The 25,351-nt window shown below is 41.5% G+C and overlaps 2 protein-coding genes across 2 annotated transcripts in view; both read right to left on the bottom strand.

The window, feature by feature from the left end:
* LOC105842649 (pickpocket protein 28) overlaps positions 1 to 16,211 on the bottom strand; it is a 29,558-nt gene extending 13,347 nt beyond the window's left edge. Inside the window, exons 1-8 of the mRNA XM_038019988.2 lie at positions 16,068 to 16,211; positions 14,995 to 15,154; positions 14,223 to 14,417; positions 13,360 to 13,496; positions 12,392 to 12,488; positions 11,075 to 11,260; positions 2,770 to 2,860; positions 1,770 to 1,911 (exon numbers count right to left, since the gene is read on the bottom strand). Of these exons, the coding sequence (XP_037875916.1) occupies positions 1,770 to 1,911; positions 2,770 to 2,860; positions 11,075 to 11,260; positions 12,392 to 12,488; positions 13,360 to 13,496; positions 14,223 to 14,417; positions 14,995 to 15,129 (983 nt within the window). The 5' untranslated portion in view covers positions 15,130 to 15,154; positions 16,068 to 16,211. The remainder of the gene's footprint in view (positions 1 to 1,769; positions 1,912 to 2,769; positions 2,861 to 11,074; positions 11,261 to 12,391; positions 12,489 to 13,359; positions 13,497 to 14,222; positions 14,418 to 14,994; positions 15,155 to 16,067) is intronic.
* Positions 16,212 to 22,761: 6,550 nt separating this feature from the next.
* LOC101737628 (uncharacterized) lies at positions 22,762 to 24,965 on the bottom strand. The gene has a single exon (XM_062675897.1). It carries the CDS (start codon positions 24,793 to 24,795, stop codon positions 23,869 to 23,871), a length of 927 nt encoding a protein of 308 aa, XP_062531881.1. The 5' UTR covers positions 24,796 to 24,965; the 3' UTR covers positions 22,762 to 23,868.
* Between the last annotated feature and the right edge of the window lie 386 nt (positions 24,966 to 25,351).

Here is a 25,351-nt window from a genome sequence, read left to right as displayed (position 1 = left end):
GAGATTAGCACTACTATTAGAGAAGTAATTATGCCGATTTCTCTTACTATTTTGGTCTTATTCAGAGATTAGCACCACTGTTAGAGAAGTAATTATGCCGATTTCTCTTACTATTTTGGTCTTATTCAGAGATTATCACCACTGTTAGAGAAGTAATTATGTCGGTTTCTCTTACTATTTTGGTCTTATTCAGAGATTAGCACCACTGTTAGAGAAGTAATTATGCCGATTTCTCTTACTATTTTGGTCTTATTCAGAGATTAGCACCACTGTTAGAGAAGTAATTATGTCGGTTTCTCTTAATATTTTGGTCTTATTCAGAGATTAGCACCACTGTTAGAGAAGTAATTATGTCGGTTTCTCTTACTATTTTGGTCTTATTCAGAGATTAGCACCACTGTTAGAGAAGTAATTATGCCGATTTCTCTTACTATTTTGGTCTTATTCAGAGATTAGCACCACTGTTAGAGAAGTAATTATGTCGATTTCTCTTACTATTTTGGTCTTATTCAGAGATTAGCACCACTGTTAGAGAAGTAATTATGCCGATTTCTCTTACTATTTTGGTCTTATTCAGAGATTATCACCACTGTTAGAGAAGTAATTATGTCGGTTTCTCTTACTATTTTGGTCTTATTCAGAGATTAGCACCACTGTTAGAGAAGTAATTATGTCGGTTTCTCTTACTATTTTGGTCTTATTCAGAGATTAGCACCACTGTTAGAGAAGTAATTATGCCGATTTCTCTTACTATTTTGGTCTTATTCAGAGATTAGCACCACTGTTAGAGAAGTAATTATGCCGGTTTCTCTTACTATTTTGGTCTTATTCAGAGATTAGCACCACTGTTAGAGAAGTAATTATGTCGGTTTCTCTTACTATTTTGGTCTTATTCAGAGATTAGCACCACTGTTAGAGAAGTAATTATGCCGATTTCTCTTACTATTTTAGTCTTATTCAGAGATTAGCACCACTGTTAGAGAAGTAATTATGTCGATTTCTGTTACTATTTTGGTCTTATTCAGAGATTAGCACCACTGTTAGAGAAGTAATTATGTCGATTTCTCTTACTATTTTGGTCTTATTCAGAGATTAGCACCACTGTTTCACCCCTTGACTACCATGTAGGTCACCGGTGCCCTACGCGGCGCACTGAAGTAATTATGCCGATTTCTCTTACTATTTTTGCTTTGCATTGCGTTATTTAACACCTTGACTGCGCCAAGTAAAATCATAGACCTTCATCTGGTCCGGGGGCGGGTCGATAAGCGCCCCCAACGATATTTCCACCAGTGCGTGGCAGGTCTTTCTCGACCCACCAGCCTTAGGGTAGATTAAAATGCTATAACTTTGCGAAAACGTACTGTATACAATATAGAAATCTACAACGTAAGCGCGCTACACCCCTGAGATATAAGCTCTAAGGTCTCAGTATAGTTACAACGGCTGCTCCGCCCTTCAAACCGAAACGCATTACTGCTTCACGGCAGAAACAGGCAGGGCGGTGGTACCTACCCGTGCGGACTCACAAGACGTCCTACCACCAGAAATACAATTTATAGTACCTATATAGCTGCTGGTGTCGAGCTCTTACAAACGTCTGATATAATCGGTACGCGCCAGCGAGAGGGACATAGCTCTCTTCATCCGCACCTAATTAGTATGAGAGTCAGTACTCGGCAGGCCGATATGGGCCAGTTCCGCAGTGAAGATGTTAAAAAAAGCAATTGAACCCATTTATCGGACTACAGCCAAACAAATGTTTGTACCATTTTGTATCCTTAACAGTGATTTCCCTGTAGACCATGTCCAAGCATTGAGGGGTGCATGAGCATTTTCCACCTGTCGAGGACAAGAGATGGGAGTGCTCACTCAAACACGCCATTCCTGCCACCGAGCAGACCGGGCCTTCTGTCAAGGATAGATTTATTTATTAGATTCACAATACACATCACAGGCTAAAAAGATACATAAAAAACACAAGTAAAAAGAAACCAAATCTGGCTTGCAACATAAGTTATGTGCGCACGACAAAACAAGACATATAGTGCTGAATTTGTACAACAACGTTCCTTACAATTACGACAAAACAACACGATAACGAAAACTAATCTAACTTATAATGTAAGGGAAAAAATATATATTTAAAGTTATACATCGAAGACTATAATACAGTAATCACAGAGGCAAGTCATAAGAGGTCACTTGGCTCCAAACTAGGGTTTCCTGTACTATATTAACTAGAGACTGACATACATACTTATATACGTTTAAAAATACACATATATAGATAATAAACACCCAAACAAAGAGAAAACAAACTTGTTCATCATATAATGTTTGACCGATGTGGGAATCGAACGCACGACCCTCGGCCTGGGATACAGGAGCGCTAGCTACTGCACCGCCATCGGTAGTTTAATATCAGATGTGTATATTAATTATTATGTTCGGGCGGTCAAATATTATGGCATAATAAATAATACTTTTAAAAAAAACTAACAAAATACGGTTTTATAGAAAATCCAACTAAAAAATTTAAAATAAATTTGAATTAAAAATAGTGTAAGAAAAAATGATTTCATTGTAAAAAAAAGCGTGGGGTGCATGCTATCAGTAGTTATAAATATTTTACAATAAGATCATTTTTTCTTACACTATTTTGAATTCAAATTTATAAAAATTTATTAATTTTTAGTTGGATTTTCTATAAAAGCGTATTTTGTTAGATTTTTTTAAACTATTATTTATTTTAAAGAATTATCTGACCTTCGTTTACGTAATAAAACGGTCGGCATCCACACAGCTCTACGGCTCTCTTACTCCTACACGACAGTCGACAAGTATTGGCGCTGTAGATCTAAGAACAAAACCGCTCTTACCTACAATAATTAATTATCAAATGTGTGTGCTTAGTGCGAGTTTTTTAACGTTCTCGATAGCGTAAAAGTTAACTCTAATTTGTATGGAGTTGGAACAGCGCCCGTAGCGGCAAACGTAGGCAATGGTTCCAACTCCATACAAATGTGCTTACATATTTTTTTTTTTTTTTTTTTTTATGATTTAAAGATTACTGGTGGCCCGGAGGCCTTTCCAGCTTCACCAGGACAGGTGGGCGAGCAAAGGCTCAGCCAGGAGGGGTGGGATTTGCTAACAACTGCCCGAGCGCCTCCGAAGGAGACCTAACAACTCAAGAGCAATTGCTTCGCGAATGAATCTACTACCGGATCGGAATCGCGACCCACTGAGAAGATCCGGCGAGAAACTCAGCGGGCTGATGCATGGGTTAGGTTGCACGTCGACCTCTTTGTCGAGTTCGACGAGTACGGTTACCGGGGTTCCTTAGCCTGCTCCTAGTGTTAGAGCTGAAGGTATCTAATGCAAGAGTTATTGGATCTGATGGATCCGTAAGGACGTGTCTAGGGCGACGACGGTGACTTGCTCCTGCGTGATCAGGATTCGGGGAGTAATCAGCGGCGGCAACGATAAGGCGATTATCATGACGCATAGCCTTATCGAAGTAACGTTCCGACACTGACTTCATATGTTTACGGATCGATTCGAGGCCCAGGTCGTCGTGTAGGTCGACGTTCCTCACGAACCACGGAGCCCCGACGGCTAACCTGCAAAAGCGGGATTGTAGGGATTGGAGGGTGTCTATGTGTGTGCGGGCCGCGTGAGCGAACACCACACTTGCGTAAGTCATGACGGGCCTTATGCAAGTTTTGTAAAGTGTCACCTTGTTCCGAAGGGACATTTTACTCCGCTTACAGATCATGGGATAGAGTCTACCGAGAATAAATGCGGCACGGTCACAGACTGTTTTTATATGCGGGCGGAATGTCATGGATGCATCCAGGGTGACTCCCAGGTACTTGACCTTCCTGGTCCAGGGTATAGGTTGGCCAAAGAGGGTGATCGGGGGTGTGATATTTCTCCTCCTAATGCGGGAGGAAATAAGCGGAGAGTTTCCCCTTTGAAATAACACTGCTGTGCTTTTCGCTGGGTTGATGTCTATACGCCATTTTCGGAACCACTGTCCGAGGGCTAACGCTGCACTCTGGAGCTTACTCGCGATTAGGGACTTGTTTCTACTTGAGTAGTAAACGGTTGTGTCGTCAGCGAATAAGGCTAGCTGGGTCGGCGGCGACCGGGGAATATCATTGACAAATAAACTAAATAGGAGCGGAGAAAGAACAGAGCCTTGCGGGACTCCAGCCGTGAGTGGTCGCGGGGAGGAGCGGGTTCCCTCTACTCGATATCGAAAAGAGCGGTTAGACAAGAAGTCCCGTATGATGAGCACGAGACTGTCCGGTACGCCCATGTTAAAAAGTTTGAAAATCAAACCATTGTGCCAGACTTTGTCGAACGCTTTTGCGACGTCGAAGAAGAGGGCTCCCGTGTAGATCGGTTTTGGTCGGTTAAGTCCCACGAGAATGTGCTCCGTGAGGCGGTGCACCTGTTGTACGCATGAGTGATTTGCACGGAATCCGAATTGTTCATCGATGAGAATGCCCTTTGATGAGACGAAGTCTCTGAGGCGTTTGTAGAGCAGACGCTCATACAGTTTGCCCAGAGACATGAGGAGGCTAATCGGGCGGTAACTCGTCGGATGATTTTTTGGTTTACCGGGTTTGTGTATGCCGATAACGTTCGCTTCTTTCCATCGGGGTGACGGGTGGTAACGCATCCAAGGGTGGCAAGGAGGCTCTGCGTTCTACCTCACTGTCTACTAATTCTACATGAACAGGGTCCACAGATTGAGTGCTGGGCGTGCACTGGGTTTGCAATGTATCGGCCAGCAGCTCTGCTTTTTCATCATCATCGAACGCCGCGAGTTGGCCTGAGGGGCCTACGAGGGGGGGCATAGCTACTACCGTATCCGATTTGAGAGTACGAGCTAAGCGGTAGTAAGATCTTTGAGAGGGCGCGAGTCCTTCTAAGAAATCAGACCATCTGGCATCTCGGACTTCGGTGATGCGAGACTTTACGTCGCGTTGTAGGGCACGCATTCGAGTACGATTTTCCACGGTAGGATACCTGTCGTAGGCGCGTATCGAGGCGTTCTTAGCTCTAAGGAGTTCCCTAATATCATCGGACAATTTGAAGCGGTGAAGGAAGTCCTCCGCTACAACTTGTTTCGATGATCTATCTAATGTTGAGGTGATGTGTGACGTTAAGATGTCTATGGCTTCAGCGGTATCCTGAGGAGACGGGGTAGAGTCCGGGTTAAACGGGAGCGATGGTGGATCAGATTCAGCCAGGCTAATGCCCAGCGTGTGCCAATCCACCACAGTCCTCATGACGGGAACGGAATTGGGAGCGCGACCGAGCTTCATAACGACGGGACGGTGGTCTGAATCTAACTCTGAAACTACTTCGATCGAGTGTAAGCGCAGAGTTACGTTTTTTAATAACGCTATATCGAGTATATCCGGGCGATGCGCGATATTTAGCGGGTAGTGAGTCGGGGTTAGCGGAGCCACGATATCGAAGGCGAGATCATCGACTAACGCGTCGAGCCGCCTGCCATTCGGGGTTGTGGTATGAGAGTTCCACCTGATGTGTTTACAATTTAGGTCGCCCGCTAGGATGACAGAGCTGCCCATGCCGAGCAGCGCCTCGATATCACTGCTTAGAACGATCTTATCCGGTGGAAGATAAACGGACGCGATAACGATCGGCGCGTGTCCCGTCAGTGAGATTCGGCACACTGATGCTTCGATATTAGCGAGCGCGGGAGGATCGAGCGGGACGCAATGCAGGGCTCTTCTATAGTAAATGACGGTACCACCACCACGAGCAGAGAGCCTGTCGTTCCTGACCATATTATAGTTCGCGATTTTAGGGTCACGGCGCGCGGGCTTAAGTAGGGTCTCCTGCACTAAGAAAATGTCAATTTGATGGTCACGCAAAAAATCACAAACCTGATCACGTTGATTTGCGAGACCGTAAGCGTTAAAAAATCCTATAGTTACGGATAAGGGCTTTATTCTACTAATGTACGCCATTGATTACCGGCGGAGTGAGGGGAGGACGTACGTATTTAACGACGCGTATACGTCAGCGTATTCCTGCACAACGGCGATGAAGTGTTGTGCAGTGGAGGCGGCGCGAATGGCGTCACCCAAGGCGTTAACACGCTCAAAGTTGATCGACTGAAAAAACTCGACCGCTAGAGCGAGATTATCGGACGCGGTCGGAGTGTTGGTCGCGGGGGAGGAACGAATTGCGGGGGAGGGACGTATCGCGGGGGCGGGACGAATCGCGGAGGGAGGAGCTGCAGCCGTGTTCGTGTACGGCAACGGTTTAGCCCAGGCCGAGCCGCTGGGCACCGGCGCCGGCACGAAGGCAGGCTTAGCCTTCGGCACAGAGGGTGCTGAGGCTTTGATGTCTGGGCGGGAAGCTCGGAGGCGGTTTTGGCGGGCGACGCGGCGATTTATTTTTGGAGCTCGGGGGCATCCACGGTAGTTCGCGGGGTGACCCTGTGTTCGGCACAGGACGCAGCTAGGTGGTTCGGTGGCGGTTTTCTGGTCGCGAGTACAAAGGGCCGTGTATGATCGCCCAAACACTTAACACATCGGGGGCGCGCGTGACAGTTACGGGAAGAGTGCCCGTACAGTTGGCAGTTATGGCACTGACTAGGTGTGCCTTTTTTATGGGGGACTTCGACGGCGATACCGGAGAGTTTACAGACGGTCCGTATGTTAAAAATATGCTTACCCTCGGGGGTAGGCTGGAGGGCGACTAGAACCATATTGTATGGCTCCCTACCGCGGCCGGTGTGCATGCGGTGCACGGAATTTACTGGTAGGCCTTGTTCTATCAGATCAGCCTTGACGAGATCGGCATCTAGCTCCTTCGGGATTCCACGTATGACAACGCGGAGTTCGCGCTCCTCCTGGAGCGTATAAGTGTGGAAGCTTATACGCTCCTTTCGGAGGTAACTTGAGAGGGCCCTATGTTCGTCGGGTGTCGTTACTTTTATTTGAATCCCGTTGGCGAGATTACGGGCGCTGACAAAATTAATATTTTTGGCCTTAAGGGCCAGGGAAACTCGGTCCCAAGCTGCCTTCTCTTGAAGGATTACCGGGGGAGGGGTCTGAGGTTTAGATTGTGCCACTGGACGCGGCGACGGTGTGGCACGGACAGCGGGAGCGACGGGGGTTGGAGGGCGGGGACGCGACGCGTTCGCGGCTTTGCTTACTTTAGCGGCCGCGGGAGCTCGGGCCTCCGCAGCGCGCTTTTTACCTTTTTGGACTACTGTGAATCCATCAGTCGCGGCGGCGGGGGAAGGGTCGACCTCCATGTCCGACTCTGAATCGGATGAGGAGGGCGCGGGCGACCTGCGGGTGGGTGTTTTAGCGGGAGCAGTGGACGACGCAGGCACGACGGAGGCTGTGGACGAACACACGGGTGCAACGTAGGTCGCCGACGAACGCACGGTTGGGGCGGAAGCTGCAACGGTCGACGCAGAAGTTTTGGGCGCGAGTATCGGCGACACGGGATCGGCGGGCACGACGGAGGCCGCGATGGACGACGCAGGAGCGACGGGGGCGACGGAGACCGCCGGCGAGTTCGCTGCGTGATGGGCCTTGAATTCTAAAAATTCTGCCGATAACGTTGGGTACCTAAGGCGAAGAAATTCCGCAAACAGGTCGACCGTGGACTCCATTATAATAGACGAGTGCCCAGGGGGGGCTGCCCCGGGACTTTAAAAACACACTCGCCTTACGGCGAGGCCCCAAAAATTGTAGTAATCGCAATTAATTACGGCACACAGCCGTCCGCTTGCAAACGGGCCACTAAGTTACCGAACGAATTCCTGGAATTTAGGGGTCCGCCCGCTCACAGATGGCGATGCGACGCAATTAGCACAGGTAGTCACTTCCGAGAAAAACACTTGGACGCCAGATGTGCCCCGAACCGAGGTCGGGCAATCGAATGGTCGATGAGCACGTCAGCACGCGACGGGTGCCTGAATCGGAATGCGTCGCTTACATATTAAAAGTGTGTACTAGGGTAGTCCTTATTTAGGGTTTGTCCGAAATTTTTTTCACGACAGTCCTAAATCGGATCTAAATCTATAAAAAAAAAAGTGCGTGCGTACAAAGTACACAAGTCAGAAGTGAAACTTATTTGGCGAACTAATTTATAAGTCTTGCTTATATTTATACAAATCTAAAACTTTAGATTTCCGAGACTTCGAGGAAGGGAAAAAGGAAGATATGTTCCCGCCAAAAGTCTGTCAAATGTCAATCTCAAACCTCAGTGTTGACAGTCACATTATGTTTAGATTTCTAAATTGTAAATGACTAATATTTTGCCAATTGAATTGACTAATTTAATTTCATGCTATTTGATTCATGTTCCAAATTCTTTTTATTTCATTTCAATTCCTATTAACATTTTTCACAAAAAAATATAAAATATTAGACTGTATGGTATGATACATTTGCCTTTCCAGTTGGAAAAATACAACAACTACTACCGGTAAAATGGGGCGATTAGGGATTGAGAGGCGAATCGGGAAAAAACCGGGAAAATCTTTCGATGCTCAATATAAGTTTTATATTCGTTGCAAAATCTTCCATTTTTTGTAGTTTAATAGTAGAATGTTGAAAGTTCACAAAACAACTCTGAACGTGCATGTTAATAGCTGCTAACTTATAAAAAATCGGGTTTCAAATTAACTTCCTGTGGTGGTAATTATTTTAGTGCTAGAAACTTTGCTCTCTTTGATTTATTTGATAATAATAGAAGACGACTATGATTTATAAACGTTATTTAGTGTTTGAACCAGCATATATATTAAAGGTAAGTCTCAGTTGTTATTGGTTTTAATGTATTTGATTAAATAAAAATACATGTAAAAATCTGTTGTTTTTGGGGATATTGGGGACGTCTTAGGTGCAAATAACAACGACAAAGAGGTCAATTGGGATGAGAATACGTGAAATGGAAACGACCAAGTATAAATAGGTACAGGTTTGTAGGGTTGTCTATGTAGTTATAACAATATTTTTTAAATTTGTTGGTAAAAATCTGGTTTATTCGAAGCGAAATTGGGAATAAGTCTTTAGTTGAAATAGATAAGCAATTTAATATAAGTAAGTCGATTTTGCAGAGACATGTAACAAGATCAATGAAATCTCAAGGTGGACAAAAATGTCTAAGTAATACATAATAAAATATTTAATATTTGTTCAGAGTAGGGGTATTCATCTGATTAATCCATGGAATAACCGACACACCTATTCTCTTAACCCAGATAGAAATATCAGCACTGTCGATTGCACCTATAATTGAGGTGATGTCTGCCATGTACTTTTGTCAGTTTTTTTATTTTTTTTATTGATGATCACTTTGTTGGTGCAACTAAATAAATAAATTAATTAAAACTATATATAAAAAAAAAAATGTGTGCGTGTACTAGTGTACACACGTAAGAAGTGAAACTTGTTTATGGCCTTATTTTTCGAAAAATGATCTACATGCAACTTTCTAGAAATTGGTTAAATAAAGTTAAATTAGATAAAGTTTAAACAAAAGGATTTTATTATCATAGACATGAATACAAAAAAGTTAAATTAGATAAAGTTTAAACAAAAGGATTTTATTATCATAGACATGAATACAAAACAGATGGCGCGTAACGGAAAAAAGTGACGCGTAACCGAAAAATGTGACGGTAAATTTTTTTCCAACGCCGATAAGGAAGTTTCACTTCAATAAAAGTAGTACCAACCCTAGCAAATTTCTCATTTCGTCCCAATTAACCGCAATTTTCGGGTAAATAGGGATTACACCTATTTTTGCATTTTTTGCTTAAACTGGAATGCTAGTTGCATAATTTTAAATTAGACAACAAAGATGCCCCCAAGACTCAATCATTTTGATCCTTATATAGCATTTTATACATCAACAACTACCTTAAAATTGCTCATAAAGTTGGAATTTGTCCCTAATCGCCCCATTTTACGGTACTACTGACATTTGACAAGTACTTAATTTCAATAGTAGTTTGATGCATAGATTATACACTTAATATATTGGGTTTGATGTCACTTCTGTTGCATACCTGCGTGACGTTCTGTAAAAATTTTACCCTCATGCGCCTAAAGAAGTTTCACTTCAAAAAGTCATGCCAAGTTATAAGCTCTTAATTTTAATTTTTTCGATTTTACCACCATTTTCTCTTTTAAATTATCAGTTAAGAAATGACCAGTACGTCTCTTATAGGCAAGTCCTAAGTTATCTTTTAAAATACGCGACATGGTTCTAGGTGCTATCCATCTTCTCCCATCATCTACCGAGATAAAATCTTTTGCTTTCGGACAGGATTTCTTCGAATTCTTTCCTTTACTGCTTTGACCACCTTTTTCGTACGAACACTACGTGGACGGCCAGATCTTTTTCTGTCACAAACAGAGGAGGTCTCGTTGCACCTATTAATAGCCCGGTACACAAACATTTTACTAATACCAAGCGTATGGAGAGTTTTAAAAATTGCATTTGGCTCCATACCTACTTTTTGTAATGCAATCACAGCGATTCGGTTCTCTTTATCACCCCACTCCATTTTAATATCGCAAAATATTGTACAATGTATTGGCGCCAAAATGAGCAAATTCAAATGTAATATTTTGTTTATTTTTAATTGTAACAGTATTTATGGCCAGTAGACAAAAGATTAGGTCTTTTATTGATCGACTGAGTCACTACAAAGGGTCAGCTATATAGTAGTTAATAATAATAGTAGTGTTGTAGTTTGTTATTTGTTGATCGTATTCGCGAGATATTATACTCCGAACATATAAAAGTCAAACACACCAATTCCACAATATCTATAATGTGTACAATATTAAAATATAACCAAAAGTAAAGAAAACAACGCTAGGCACTACAAGATACGAATTGAAACTAAAATTACGTTTTTACAATCAACTTAAATCGACGCGCGCGATTCTCGTCGCGTGACGTCACGGGACACCTGCGCGTTCGGGAACTCCGATCGCATCCGATGACGCCCGAGTGCAACCGAATGTTGCGCGCTACAGTGTAAAAAGCCCACCTTTTTCCTATCATCAGTCGGTTCGTCAATGAACAAGCAACCTCGTCTCCTGGGCGCCAGTTCTCTTACTCCTTTCGCGCACCGCGTCTCCATCACCGTGAGCTCCGATCGCCGGCTCAAGGAAGGATACACTCGGGACGCCTGAGATGCCACATCCACTATGTCGTATGGCGAATGGACATAAAACTGAAATTTTAATTTATTTATGACGTCGACATTGGGATGAGAATTTTTTTTTTATTTGATGCTTTGATAGGTGGACGAGCTCACAGCCCACCTGGTGTTAATTGGTTACTGAAGCCAATAGACATCTATGACGTAAATGCGCCACCCACCTTGAGATATGAGTTCTAAAGTCTCAAGTATAGTTACAACGGCTGCCCCACCCTTTAAACCGAAACGCATTGCACTGCTTCACGGTAGAAATAGGCAGGGGGGGTGGTACCTAACTGGTGGTCTCTCAAGAGATCCTACCACCAGTAATTACGCAAATTATTCCTTTTTGCTGTCGAAGTTCTACAAAGTCGTCGTGGTCTAAAGGATAAGACGTCCGGTGCATTCGTACGTAGCGATGCACCGATGTTCGAATCCCGATAGCAAATACCAATTTTTCTAATTAAGTAGTAACGAATGTTCACTTCTACGGTGAAGGAATAAACATCGTGTAATAAAAATGAAACTCACTAAATTATAATTTGCATAATTACTGGTGGTAGGACGTCTTGTGAGTCCGCACGGGTAGGTACCACCACCCTGCCTTTCGTGGCTGCACGTCGAACTCTTTGTCGAGTTCGACGAGTACGGTTACCGGGGTCCCTAAGCCAGCTCCTAGTATTAGAGTTGAAGGCGTCCACTGAGACGCCCCCTGGCTGAGTGGTGCGATGACCTCCGAAAGGTGGCCGGCAAGAAGTGGATGAGGAGAGCCCAAGACCGGTCTCAGTGGTGTGGATTGAGAGTGGCTGATGATGATGATCTTCGAAAGCGTGTCTCTCAGATTCTACTAGATATTTCTGCGCCTTAGTAAGAAGATCGAACAGAGAAATCGATATAATTACTTCAGTGCGTCACGTACGCCTACAAAACAGTCAAAGGGCTAAATATTTAGTTTTCAGCAACGGCTGCCCCACCCTTCAAAGCGGAAATGCATCACGACATAAATAGGCACCTATTCAAAACTCCGTAATAATAACCACAAATGAGAATCGTCATAAAAACCCCGTTAAATATAAAGTTCATAAAGTGTGTTATTGACTCTGACAATGATTAGGATTGTCTTCTAGTCACTTCTGTCCCCAAAAACCAACTCAAATTCCGTACATCAATTGGTTCGGCGACTTCAAACATCACGTAGCAAATCTGCGAAGAGTATTTGCAGCCAATCGGATAGTTCAGCGTGACGTTCGAATCTGGAACCCTTTGGAATACAGGTTTTATGAGACCACTATTTACTGTCAATGTCAGAGCTAGTGACAGACCGACATAGTGTTATAACGGGCCAGTTTTCATATTTAAGCAAGACAAATCCGATTCGAATTAAAGATCTTTCTAATTCCCTTGTATCGCCAACTTAAATATCTATTTTTTTATGGCTTATGTGGGTGGATGAGCTCACAGCCCACCTGGTACCACACCACAACGTAAATCCGCCCCCCACCTTGAGATATGAGGTCTAAGGTTATAGTTACAACGGCTGCTTCGCCCTTCAAACCGAAACGCATTACTGCTTCACGGCAGAAATAGGCAGGGCGGTGATACCTATCCATGCAAACTCACAAGAGTTCCTACCACCAGTAAACTGAACCGTAAACCGTGCGTAGTGTTATACGGAATAGAGAAAAGATCTTTCCAACGATCTTCCGATTCTTGGATCTTTCCGATCAATCATTGGATTGGTCACATTTTGAGAAAGCCCGATACCCACTTATCAAAGAGAGCATTGCTTTTTTACAATAAAATCATTTTTTCTTACACTATTTTTAATTCAAATTTTATTAAGATTTATTTTCTATTTTTTAGTTGGATTTTCTATAAAAGTGTATTTTGTTAGTTTTTTTTAAACTATTATTTATTTTTCATTTATTAGTTGAATTTCATATTTTTCAAATTTTAATATTTAATTGTCATCGGTCCTTAATAAGTATACCAAATTTAGAGTTAATCCGACGTTTTCAAGGGTGTCAAAATCATGTTCAAAGATTCCGTTACATACTAACATACATACGTCTGAAGCTAATAAAAGCGTATTAAAAGGAGATAAGAGTGGCAGAGTTACGTCAGCTACTCACATGACAGCGACGTCGGTTATACCGAGGGAGTTCGTTGAATAACAAACCCCAGCTTCGGTGATGACCCTGGTCCACTTAAAGAGGGCAGTCCTCGCGTCCTCTGACGTTATTGGTTTGATTGCAACCTCCGGTAATACCTAAAAGGGTACTGTGAACCTTATAATAGCGTCCTCTTACACTATACGTCGATAATCCTCAATCTTATGGCTCTTATAGCCTATTGTAAGGTTTGTTGCAAAAATTGTACGCAGAACGCCTGACAAAAGTGATGATAAGGCGGTAGGACCTCTTGTGAGTCCGCACGGGTAGGTACCACCACTCTGCCTATTTCTGCCGTGAAGCAGTAATGCATTTCGGTTTGAAGGGCGGGGCAGCCGTTGTAACCATACTGAGACCTTAGAACTTATATCTCAAGGTGTCATTGTAGGTACATTGAGGTACATTGTAGATGTCTATGGGCTCCAGTAACCACTTAACACCAGGTGGGCTTTGAGCTCGTCCACCCACATAAGCAATAATTAAAAAAAACTTAAATTAATCTAGTTAACTTGAACTATTTAATATTGAAATTGTTTAACTTGTGAAAAGCTTAGGTTATTACTTAAATTTTATATATATTAATATGATAATGCAAGGAAAATTGTAACATCTATACTAATATATAAATCTACAGTGGTTTTTACGGATGTTCCGTTATAACTACTGAACCATGCATCCGATTGACTTGAAACTTGGTATCCATGTAGAAAAGACATGTAAATACAGATAAAGACATATAAATAGTTAGGGATTCACATTTGCTTCGCTAGTGGTAGTAGCGGGACCTATCAAAAGACGCTGCGGAAATAAAATTTAAAGCTCACATCAACAGCCAGCCGGGTCAGATCCACGTCTAGCTGGTCATCGCCAGCGAACTCCTGGAAGCCGTCGAGGTTGAATATATCCGAGTTGGCCACCGTCTCGACAAAGCGCACGTAATAATCGTATTTAGGGTCTCCAGGACTAATGCCCCAGAGGGCTTTTATGACTGAAGGTATGCTGGTATGGTTCACTCGGATCTGAAAAGAAAATTCGTAATGGGAATGCCGTAGCTTAAAAAATTTTGTTTTTTTGTTTAATTGATAGATAATGGATTGATGGATGGATGGATTAAATGAAATACGTACCTAACAAATGCTCACGAATGACTTCCACGGTGCAAGAATAACAACGTGTAATAAAAATTTAAAACCTGGAAAACAGCTATTTCAGCTTCGCTCTAACACGTAGGTGAGCTCACGGGGCTCAAACCAGAGAGTTGCTAACACTGACCTATAGCAAAAGCAGTGCTTCGCAGAATCTACCACCGGATCGGAAACGCGACCCACTGGGAAGATCCGGAGAGAAACTCAGTAGAATGTGTCTGTGGGTTAATTCGCTCGTCGAGCCCTTCGTCGCAAGCAAGCGACGGGTTCGACGAGGACGTTGACCGGTGCTTGTGGTACCTAAAAGAAGGCAGTCCCAGTAGCATGTTTTCTTTTAACGGCTGAGAAAAGGTTTTGACCACCAAACATTATGGGTCACTCTTTATTGAGCGATCACCTCTTTCGAACATCGTTGGAGCTTTGTGACCCAAGAATCAGTTCAAAGGATCACCTTGGGACAAGCCGTCACCGCTGGGAGGCCGAACGTCCAGGACCTGAAGTCCTTCTCCAGTGTAACAACGGTAGGGTTCTCGTTGTACCTGTGCCACTGGTCCATGGACACTTCGACCGCGCACCACAGCGCCATAGCGGTTATTACCACCCACAGAAACCTGGGCAATTAAGGGAAATAAGCAATAAAAAAAACTTCAGAGGTGTCAAGGGACACCCGGATGGAACGAAGTTCCTTTCGATTAATTAGTGAAGGAATTGTAATATTTTTTTTAAGTTATAATAATAAATTACGGCATTATGAAGAAGAAAAAAACAAATACTATGAACTAAATTACTATTGTTGAAACGCTATCTCGAGAAACTGTACTCATTACGCGGACCAATCGGATACGAGCAATGTCACGCGATAAGCGCCTACACGTTGATTGGTCAGAATGACGGATCTAAAAAGTGTCGTGACAACTTTTCGTAAGAATTTTTTCCGTCTAGCCCCCTTTCACAACGCGCGATAAGGAACTTCGTTCCAAAAAAAAACATAACGTTTAATAAATGAAGTGCTTATTACCTGTGGAGACCATAGACTGATAAGTATACTGACTTTTTGGCGGGAACGCGAGAAGTGAAGTTGTGTGATTTGTTTTATTTTGTCTATTTAGTGTTTTTTCAGGTTTAAATGTGTAATAATGGTGGTTTATTAACTGTTTAGTATCGTATTATGCTTTGTCATTATTTGACATGCGAATTTTAGTGCAGTGCAAGTTATTATGATATTATTTAATTTACCATTCATTCATCCATAATTCAACTAATAATTAAAAAATCCATTTATTTTCAATTTCGTCCCTAAGAAAATCATTATTTGATAAAAAAAAATTCACTAATAAGATTATGTAGAAGTAATAAATATGAAAAATATAAAAATATGTTCGCTTCTTCACACATAAAAAAGAGTGATATTAATATCTGAAGTATACAAGTATTTGGCGATTTAAAAAAATTCTGGCCGTGAGACCGTGCCTTATTGATAAGCTGTTAATTTGCCAAGAACCCCTGGCTCCTGATAACATCAACCTTTCGCTCCAATGCCTCCGTGGTGCGGCGATATGCTTGAATCCGTGCACGCTGGTTTCCAAGCAGAAGTCTCTCCCGCACTCCACAAGACATTTCGATAGCCAACTTATGGTCTTCTTCCAAAATGGCGGCCTCTCTTCATGCATTCCACTATCGTGAAAAAAATATACCGATAACTTTTACAATTAAATCAGGCTATCTATACTAAGATATAAATCTACAGTGATTTTTACGTATGTTCCGTTATAACTACTAAACCATGCATACGATTGACTTGAAACTTGGTATCCACGTAGAAAATACATGTACTTAATGGATAGGCTAATATTTATATGAGTGTTGGACTCCCTACACCAGTTGCGGGGGCGTTAATGATGAGAATATTTGTGGGGGTGAGAAATAACAATGTTAATTTTAAATGCGCAGCGAAGCGGACAGGTACAGCTAGTTATCAATAAAATAAAATCTTTTTGTTGCATTATGTCTGTCGTATATTAAGAGTATTAACATTTCGAGCGCGAACCGTCGATAGATCGACTCTCTATTAACGCGTATAAAGTGTGAAGCGTCGGAATACCGAATATTTGTACAGTTCATTTATATATAGATATTGGGTATCGACCGGTGTGCTTAATGCGAGTTTTTTAACGTTTTAAACGTTCTCGATAGCGTAAAAGTTAGCTGAAATGTTTATAGAATTGGAACGTTTGCCTACGTTTGCCGCTAAGAGCGCTGTTCCAACTGCATACAAGTCGTCGTGGCCTAAAGGATAAGACGTCCGGTGCAAAGCAGGTTAGCCGTCGGAGCTCCGTGGTTCGTGAGGAACGTTGACCTACACGACGACCTGGGCCTGGAATCTATCCAGAAATACATGAAGTCAGCGTCGGAACGGTACTTCGATAAGGCTATGCGTCATGATAATCGCCTTATCGTTGCCGCCGCTGACTACTCCCCGAATCCTGATCACGCAGGAGCCAGTCACCGTCGACGCCCTAGACACGTCCTTACGGATCCATCAGATCCAATAACCTTTGCATTAGACGCCTTCAGCTCTAACACTAGGAGCAGGCTTAGGGACCTCGGTAACCGTACTCGTCGAACTCGACAAAGAGTTCGCCGTGCAACCTAACCCATGAATCAGCTCGCTGAGTTTCTCGCCGGATCTTCTCAGCGGATCGCGATTCCGATCCGGTAGTAGATTCATTCGCGAAGCAGCTACTCTTGAGCTGTTAGGTCTCCTTCGGAGGCGCTCGGGTAGCTGTTAGCAAATCCCACCCCTCCTGGCTGAGCCTTTGCTCGCCCACCTGTCCTGGTGAAACTGGAAAGGCCTCCGGGCCACCAGTAATACTTAAATCATAAAAAAAAAAAAGTCCGGTGCATTCGTATGTAGCGATGCCCCGGTGTTCGAATCCCGCAGGCGGGTACCGATTTTTCTAACGAAATACGTACTTAGCAAATGTTCACGATTGACTTCCACGGTAAAGGATTAACATCGTGTAATAAAAATCAAACCCGCAAAATTATAATTTGCGTAATCACTGGTGGTAGGACCTCTTGTGAGTCCGCACGGGTAGGTACCACCACCCCGCCTATTTCTGCCGTGAAGCAGTAATGCGTTTCGGTTTGAAGGGTGGGGTAGCCGTTGTAACTATACTGAGACCTTAGAACTTATATCTCAAGGTGGGTGGCGCATTTACATTGTAGATGTCTATGTGCTCCAGTAACCACTTAACACCAGGTGGACTGTGAGCTCGTCCACACATCTAAGCAATAAAAATATATATATATATATATACAAATTAAAGTTAACTTTTACGCTATCGAAAACGTTAAAAAACTCGCACTAAGCACACTGTTCGATGTTTTTAATTGAACTTCAATTAAGCTAACTCTATTCAAATAGTTAAAGAAGTTTTTTTGTTATAATTTTCTTTTTCAAATTTTAAATTTTAATGACTCATATGTAACGTTGCAAAAATGTCTCATAAGCCAAACAGCCTTCTACCCGTCGTGCTGTTTTGTCTTTACCTATTTCTTATTCTTCTTTTTCCTCACCTTATCTCACTAGGCGGGGTTGGCACAGCAAATTTTTCTCTTCCATTCTCTTCTATCAGCCGTCATCTCAACACTCACTCCTCTCTCTCTCATATCGTCATTCACACACTCCATCCATGTCTTCTTCGGTCGACCTCTTCCCCCTCTACCTTGCCACTACCACTTCCACACATCTCCTAGTCACATGCACTCTCTACGCATCACATGTCCATACCACGCTAACCGTCCGTTTTTTAATTTGTCAATCACCGGGGCTACTTTCACACTTCCTCTGATATACTCATTCCTTATCTTGTCCATTCTTGTCACTCCACGCATCCATCTCAACATTCGCATCTCTGCCGCACGCACTCTTCTTTCATGCTTTACTTTCGTCGCCCAACACTCAGATCCATACAGCATGACAGGTCTAATGATCGTTTTGTAAATTTCTCCCTTGAGCTGGAGGGGCATTCTACGATCGCATTCTGTTGCAGAGACCTGTCATCATTTCACTCAACCAGCCTTCATTTCATTTCCTACGTCACAGTCTATATTTCCGTCGTTCTGGAGTATATTGTTACGCGCTGGGTTTCGGGATAAATAAAAATTCTACTGAATTACAATTTAACACTGCATTAGCACTTAGAACCCTTAAAACCCTTCACAAACACTTTAAAAATTCTCAATTCGCTTCTTCCGCTTCGCTTCAGGTGATCCGTTCGCTGTATCGCTTCGAGTAGTTCGAATTACTAACTAACCGCGTGCCATCTCTACAACGCTTTTATAGCGGATACCACATCCCTAGAATTATCGAGTATATTCCACACATTTCGAGTATTGTCTTTCCGCTATCTGACAATAGATGGCGTTGTACTTCTCGAGCGCTCTAGGTGCTACTAGATCCTTCGATATTCGTTCGACTATTCGGCGATACATTGGCGTTACTCTTACCAGCGTAACAATATTATTATCTTTAAGTATTTATATACAACTAATACCTGGACTCTAAAAATGTTGTTGATGATGTAATATTTCAAATTTGTTGCCGTCGGTATGTCTACAGCGTATTTGTTAGCTAACTGCGGCTTAGGTGCAACTAACATTAGTTTTTAACAATTAACATACAATCGATTTAGTGCAATAAAATAAAAAAAGATTCAACATGAACTATGGCGTGACATTAATGGCGCATGTATTCAAGCTATAACACGATTCTGCTTTTAGCTTAATTATTCCATGGATATCAGCTGGTTTTGTTTTTCTTCAGAATTTTACATAATAATAATATTATTATGTGAAAACGCAATTAATTCAAATAAACATGGTCATTGACTGAATTTAATTTGAATTTTTTTACGGGTGCAATAAAGTTTACTCTCACTCTGTTTATTTTCTGTTTCGGTCGGTTTTGAAGCGAAACCTCCTTTGCTCTGTTCGAAAATCAATGTAACGAGAAAACTACACTAAAAAGAGACAAATATATAGATCGGGCTGGCGAGAGAAAAAGAAGGTTTCAGTTTTACATTCTGTCAATTGTTTTTTTTTATTTTTTTATTGGAACTCTCCTGCTATCCACGAGTGATGTTTGACCATACATCCTAAGTACCGTTAGTATATCGGAGCAAATCAGGCGAACAGTAAGAATTACAAATACAATAAGGAAATAAGGTTTCATTATTTAAAAAAAAACGCGCTTTTATCTGCTATTAGAATACTAAAATCAACAGAGCCGTATTCTGTACTAATCTCATAAATATTATTAATGTTAATTTAAACAAGTTCCATGCGTGGGAAAAGAAGCAAAGGCCTCATTATAAAATAAATATTGTTGCCCTAAGGTTATATATCAGTATCAGTTAGTGACGACGAAAAGTAGGTAATTCTTATGCACACGTTACGTATTTGAGAATGTATTACATATTTATTTAATATTTAAAACTGTTATTATAAATGAAAAAGCATTTTTATGATAATGCAACAAGTCATTGTGTGACAATAATTATTTTAGATAAGTCCGATAAAGAGGTGAATCATTATCTGATTCGTATTTACTTAATTATATGCAAATGATCCTTATGTGATAAGACCGCCATTGAGAATATTTCTTTTGTAAGTGTAATAAAAACTTTTTTTACAGCTTATTCCGCGTTTTTTTTTTAATTTTTTTCGACATAATAAATACTCTTAAAATTTCGAGATAGCGGACAACAAATAATTATGGAGGATAGAAGTAAGGGCCACTGAGTTTCTCGCTGGATCTTCTCAGTGAGTCACGTTTCCGATCCGGTGGTAGATTCTGCGAAGCACGGCTCTTGCTAGGATTCGTGTTAGCAACGTCATCAGGTTTGAGTCCCGTGAACTCACCTACTAGCTCGGTGACGCTGATATGGTCTCTCAAGGTCTCTCAAGACCATCAGCTTAGGTAGAAAAAGAAAAAAAACTAGTCAATATTTCTGTACACTGCCTACCGCATCTTTGCCCGATGTGGGAATCGAACCTACGACCCTCTGCACAATAGTCAAGACCGCTAACCACTGCACCACCGAGTCAGTCAAAATGCCAATGATCTTTGAAAAAGCTGAATTGTGTAAGTAGGTTATGTCTGTACTAAATCTAGCATCGCACATGACTGCAATACACTTAATCAGGGATTTCTCGATGCGAAAACGATTGTCTTACAGTTTGCTTAGTGCGAGCTTTTTAAAGTTCTCGATAGCGTAATGCCGGCCACTGACATGCGCGCAAACATTCGTACATTGTACGAATGTTTGCCCGCATGTGAAGGGCCGTCAACATTCATTCGCAACCTAGCGGCTGTGCAAATGGGTTCGCATACTCAATTTGCGAACCCGTTTGCGCTTCCTCCTACACTTGTTTACGAATGTCTCACGAATTTCTCCTCCTTTTTAATTCGTCAATAGAACATTGAAAAGAAAAAGAGTTTTGAATTCTTTCCCAGACATCATTAACAGCCATGCTGTTTTTATGGGATTTCTTTTGATGAAGATACGCTACACAGTAGACGTCACGAACTATGAAAATGGCGATACGTCCGTTACCTTCGCAATCGTCGGCGCAACTGGGCAAACGAATGTGTGGGAGACTACGCGAAGGTTCGAGGTTCGCGCGCTTTGATGTTTGTTAAAAAACCGACACAGCTTGGAAAACCACGAATGCAGCGAAAACTTTGCATAATCATTCGCAAATGTCGTCCTACACTTGCGGGTTTGCGTATTCGTGCGCATGTGAGTGACCGGTGTAAAAGTTAACTCCCGTCATGACTTACGCGAGTGTGGTGTTCGCTCACGCGGCCCGCACACACATAGACACCCTCCAATCCCTACAATCCCGCTTTTGCAGGTTAGCCGTCGGGGCTCCGTGGTTCGTGAGGAACGTCGACCTACACGACGACCTGGGCCTCGAATCGATCCGCAAACACATGAAGTCAGTGTCGGAACGTTACTTCGATAAGGCTATGCGTCATGATAATCGCCTTATCGTTGCTGCCGCTGACTACTCCCCGAATCCTGATCACGCAGGAGCAAGTCACCGTCGTCGCCCTAGACACGTCCTTACGGATCCATCAGATCCAATAACTCTTGCATTAGATACCTTCAGCTCTAACACTAGGAGCAGGCTGAGGAACCCCGGTAACCGTACGCGTCGAACTCGACAAAGAGGTCGACGTGCAGCCTAACCCATGCATCAGCCCGCTGAGTTTCTCGCCGGATCTTCTCAGTGGGTCGCGATTCCGATCCGGTAGTAGATTCATTCGCGAAGCAACTGCTCTTGAGTTGTTAGATCTCCTTCGGAGGCGCTCGGGCAGTTGTTAGCAAATCCCACCCCTCCTGGCTGAGCCTTTGCTCGCCCACCTGTCCTGGTGAAGCTGGAAAGGCCTCCGGGCCACCAGTAATCCTTCAATCATAAAAAAAAAAAAAAAAAAAAAAAAAAAAAAAAAAAAAAAAAAAAAAAAAAAAAAAAAAAAAAAAAAAAAAAAAAAAAGTTAACTCAAATTTGTATAGAGTTAGAATGTTTGCATACGTTTGCCGCTAGAGGCGCAGTCTATGAAACAATATGATGACATTAAAAAAGGAAATCTCGATTATATCGTAAAAGTAGTTTTATGTGCGAAGCTCTTTTCGTTTATATGTAGCTTTCAAGCTTTTGCAAGGCGTCACGGCTATCAAGTCCTTAAAACTGAAAAGCTGTGTGCTTGTGCAAATTTTCTAACGTTCACAATAGCATAAAAGTTAACTTTAATTTGTATGGAGTTGGAACGTTTGCCGCTAGGGGCGCTATTCCAACTGCATACAATTTCCAGTTAACTTTTACGCTATCGAGAACGTTAAAAAGCTCGCACTAAGCACAGTGACCTGCTGCAGCCAAACCCCGTCGCTCTTGAATTTGAAAAAACAAACAAAATTCTAAATTCGAAATCATTTATTTCAACTTAGATGTCAGTATAACACACTTGTTGAATGTCAAAATATAAATAACAATGTTAACTCTACCACCGGTTCCAAAAAAAGCCACAGTCCTGAGAAGAACCGGCGAAACAAACTCAGCGGGTTTTTTTTTTTTTAATAATTAGAAATATTTACAATAATCGAAAAAACAAGTCAAAAAATACAATTAAAAAAAATAATGAAACAAAACACCAATTTGCATAACATTTAATTCTTGTATAATAAACTATAAACATTGATTTAATAAAATATACATTCTAATATTTATGTAAACAGACAAAAATTATTGTTCTAATGAAAAGGCACTTTTTTGACAAAACAAGTCACTTTATAACAATAATCACAACTATAGTTATTATGTTTTTTTTATTGCGTAGATGTGTGGTCGAGCTCACAGCCCGCCTGGTGTTAAGTAGTTACCCACCTTGAGATATAAGTTCTAAGGTCTCAGTATAGTTACAACGGCTGCCACACTCTTCAAACCGAAACGCATTACTGCTTCACAGCAGAAATAGGCAGGGTGGTGGTGCCTACCAGTGTGGACTTACAAGAGGTTCTACCACCAGTAAAACTAAATGAGAATTGTCAATTTTATAATCCGATAGAATGCATTTATGTAAGGCGTTCAATGTATAAAACTCATATTGTCTTTACATTTCTAGTTAAGCCACTTTAATTCTAAGGGTGCTATTTATCGTCAATAATAAATTTTATATACACTAATAGTTTTTAAATTTTAATATTATCTAGTGAAGGGTTATTTGGTTTGAGCGACATATTAAATAATCCTATATTGTATATCTTTGTACCTAATTAAATCCGTTATTTATCTGTGTTACATAAATCCAAAACAATTATTAGTAATAGATGAAGAAAAAGTATGTTTGTAGACTAAACGCGATATATATTTCTTATCAATCAACTTCAAAGCTCCCGAGTTCTGCTATAAAAACACTTATACCCATTACCAAAGAATGCTTTAATTGAGTCGACTATTATCAAAGGCGGCAATCTGACTTTTGGACAATGATTGGTAAATCAGAAAAACGAATTATTGACTTTGTATTCCATTGGCAGTCACAAAACTCTTCGGAACGACATCTTAGATAAATAACAGGTTAACTATTAACCTTTATTTAATGCAGGTTTTGAACCGTATTCTTTGAAGGAGACGATTATATTCAAATAAATCTGTATTGACATATCAATAAAAAATTTTTGTCCAAATGTACAGATTGCCGCCTTTGATAATAGACGACTCAATTATAGGTTTCAATACTGGAACCTAAACTTTTAGTTTACAAGCCTTTCCATATGAAGGCACTCAATCTAAACGTATTAGCCATATCCCAATTGAAGATTCTTTCGCCTTGGGCTGTCCCACCCGCACCAGCCACAACGATCAATGGCATAAAATGCTCAGCGGCTCGCACTGGATGTGCCTCTGTGGCCCCGGGCTGGTCTCTCCAAGAATACAAACCTTCTCGTCTTGATTTCTCATCTTTAGCCGTACACACTTTGGTTAAGTACTCATCGAATTCCGTGTTTACAACGTGGTCTTGGTTTCGTCCGAACCTGAACTCTCTCATGTTATGGTAGGACATACCGGAGCCTAGGATAGCGATACCCTCTTTGCGGAACTCCTGAAGTGCTTCGCCTAATTCATAATGCTTCTTTGGATCTTGACTGTTCAATACGGATATTTGTACTATGGGAATGTCTGCCGCGGGATTAATCAGAAGCATCGGAACGAAAACTCCGTGGTCCCAACCTCGTTTTGGATCTAATTTAGAGTCTATACCGGAGTTTTTAAGTTTTTCGTGTATTCTATTGGCCAATTCAGGATTCCCTGGCGCGTCGTATCTGTATTTGTATGATTCAGGGGGGAAGCCGTAGTAGTCAAAGTATAAATCGTGGTGTTTACCGGATGAAATGGTAACGACGTCTTCCTCCCAGTGCGCTGTGACCAGTATTATCGCTTTCAATTCTTTTAGGTTCACATGCTTTTTAACTTCGTCTCTCAGGAATACAGTTAGTCCAGCGTGTTCCTTGTCCCCCAACAGCGGCAGAGGTCCACCTCCATGGTTGACGAATAGAGCAGGAGCAACCGTGGCCATTGTTCTTAAAGTACCAGTGAAATATTTTAATATATTCATTGACAATATTGACATAAACACTATAAAAACTACTTGTATTAATATAGTCAACGTATTAAGAATCAGCATGAAAACAGTTTATGTCTAGGTTTTAAAAACTACAAACTAATTTATAGTTAAACCATTATTTGTCTCGAATATATTAAGTGTATAATCTATGATTATTTGTTCATCATGAAATCAGTCAAGATCACGTCAAGATCATATGAAAATAAGAAATCACCCGCTTTGACAATAATGACAACAAATATATTAAGTATAATCTATGATAACAACTTAGTCTGTAAAGTGCCGGAGTTTTTGGCGGGAACGCGAGGAGTGATGTTGTGTGATTTGTTTTATTTTGTCTATTTAATGTTTCTTCGGGTTTAAAGGTGTAATAATGGTGGTTTAATGGTTAACTGTTTAATATCTGTGAAAGTGCACAAATGTGGGAAAATGAAACAAAGTCGCTGGACGGAACTTCTTGGGATCCTCCAATAAGCCCTCTGAAAAAGTCTCAGTAAATAACCACCATTTTACTGAAACGGGATGAAAAATATTCATCCAATATCATCTCATCTCATTTCATTTCATTTCACTCCATACATATTATCATTTTTCATAAAAATATGAATATAAATTA

This window comes from Bombyx mori, chromosome 24 (assembly GCF_030269925.1).
Source record: "Bombyx mori chromosome 24, ASM3026992v2".
Classification (NCBI taxonomy): Eukaryota; Metazoa; Arthropoda; class Insecta; order Lepidoptera; family Bombycidae; genus Bombyx; species Bombyx mori.
This window is presented reverse-complemented; position numbering and strand designations above follow the sequence as displayed.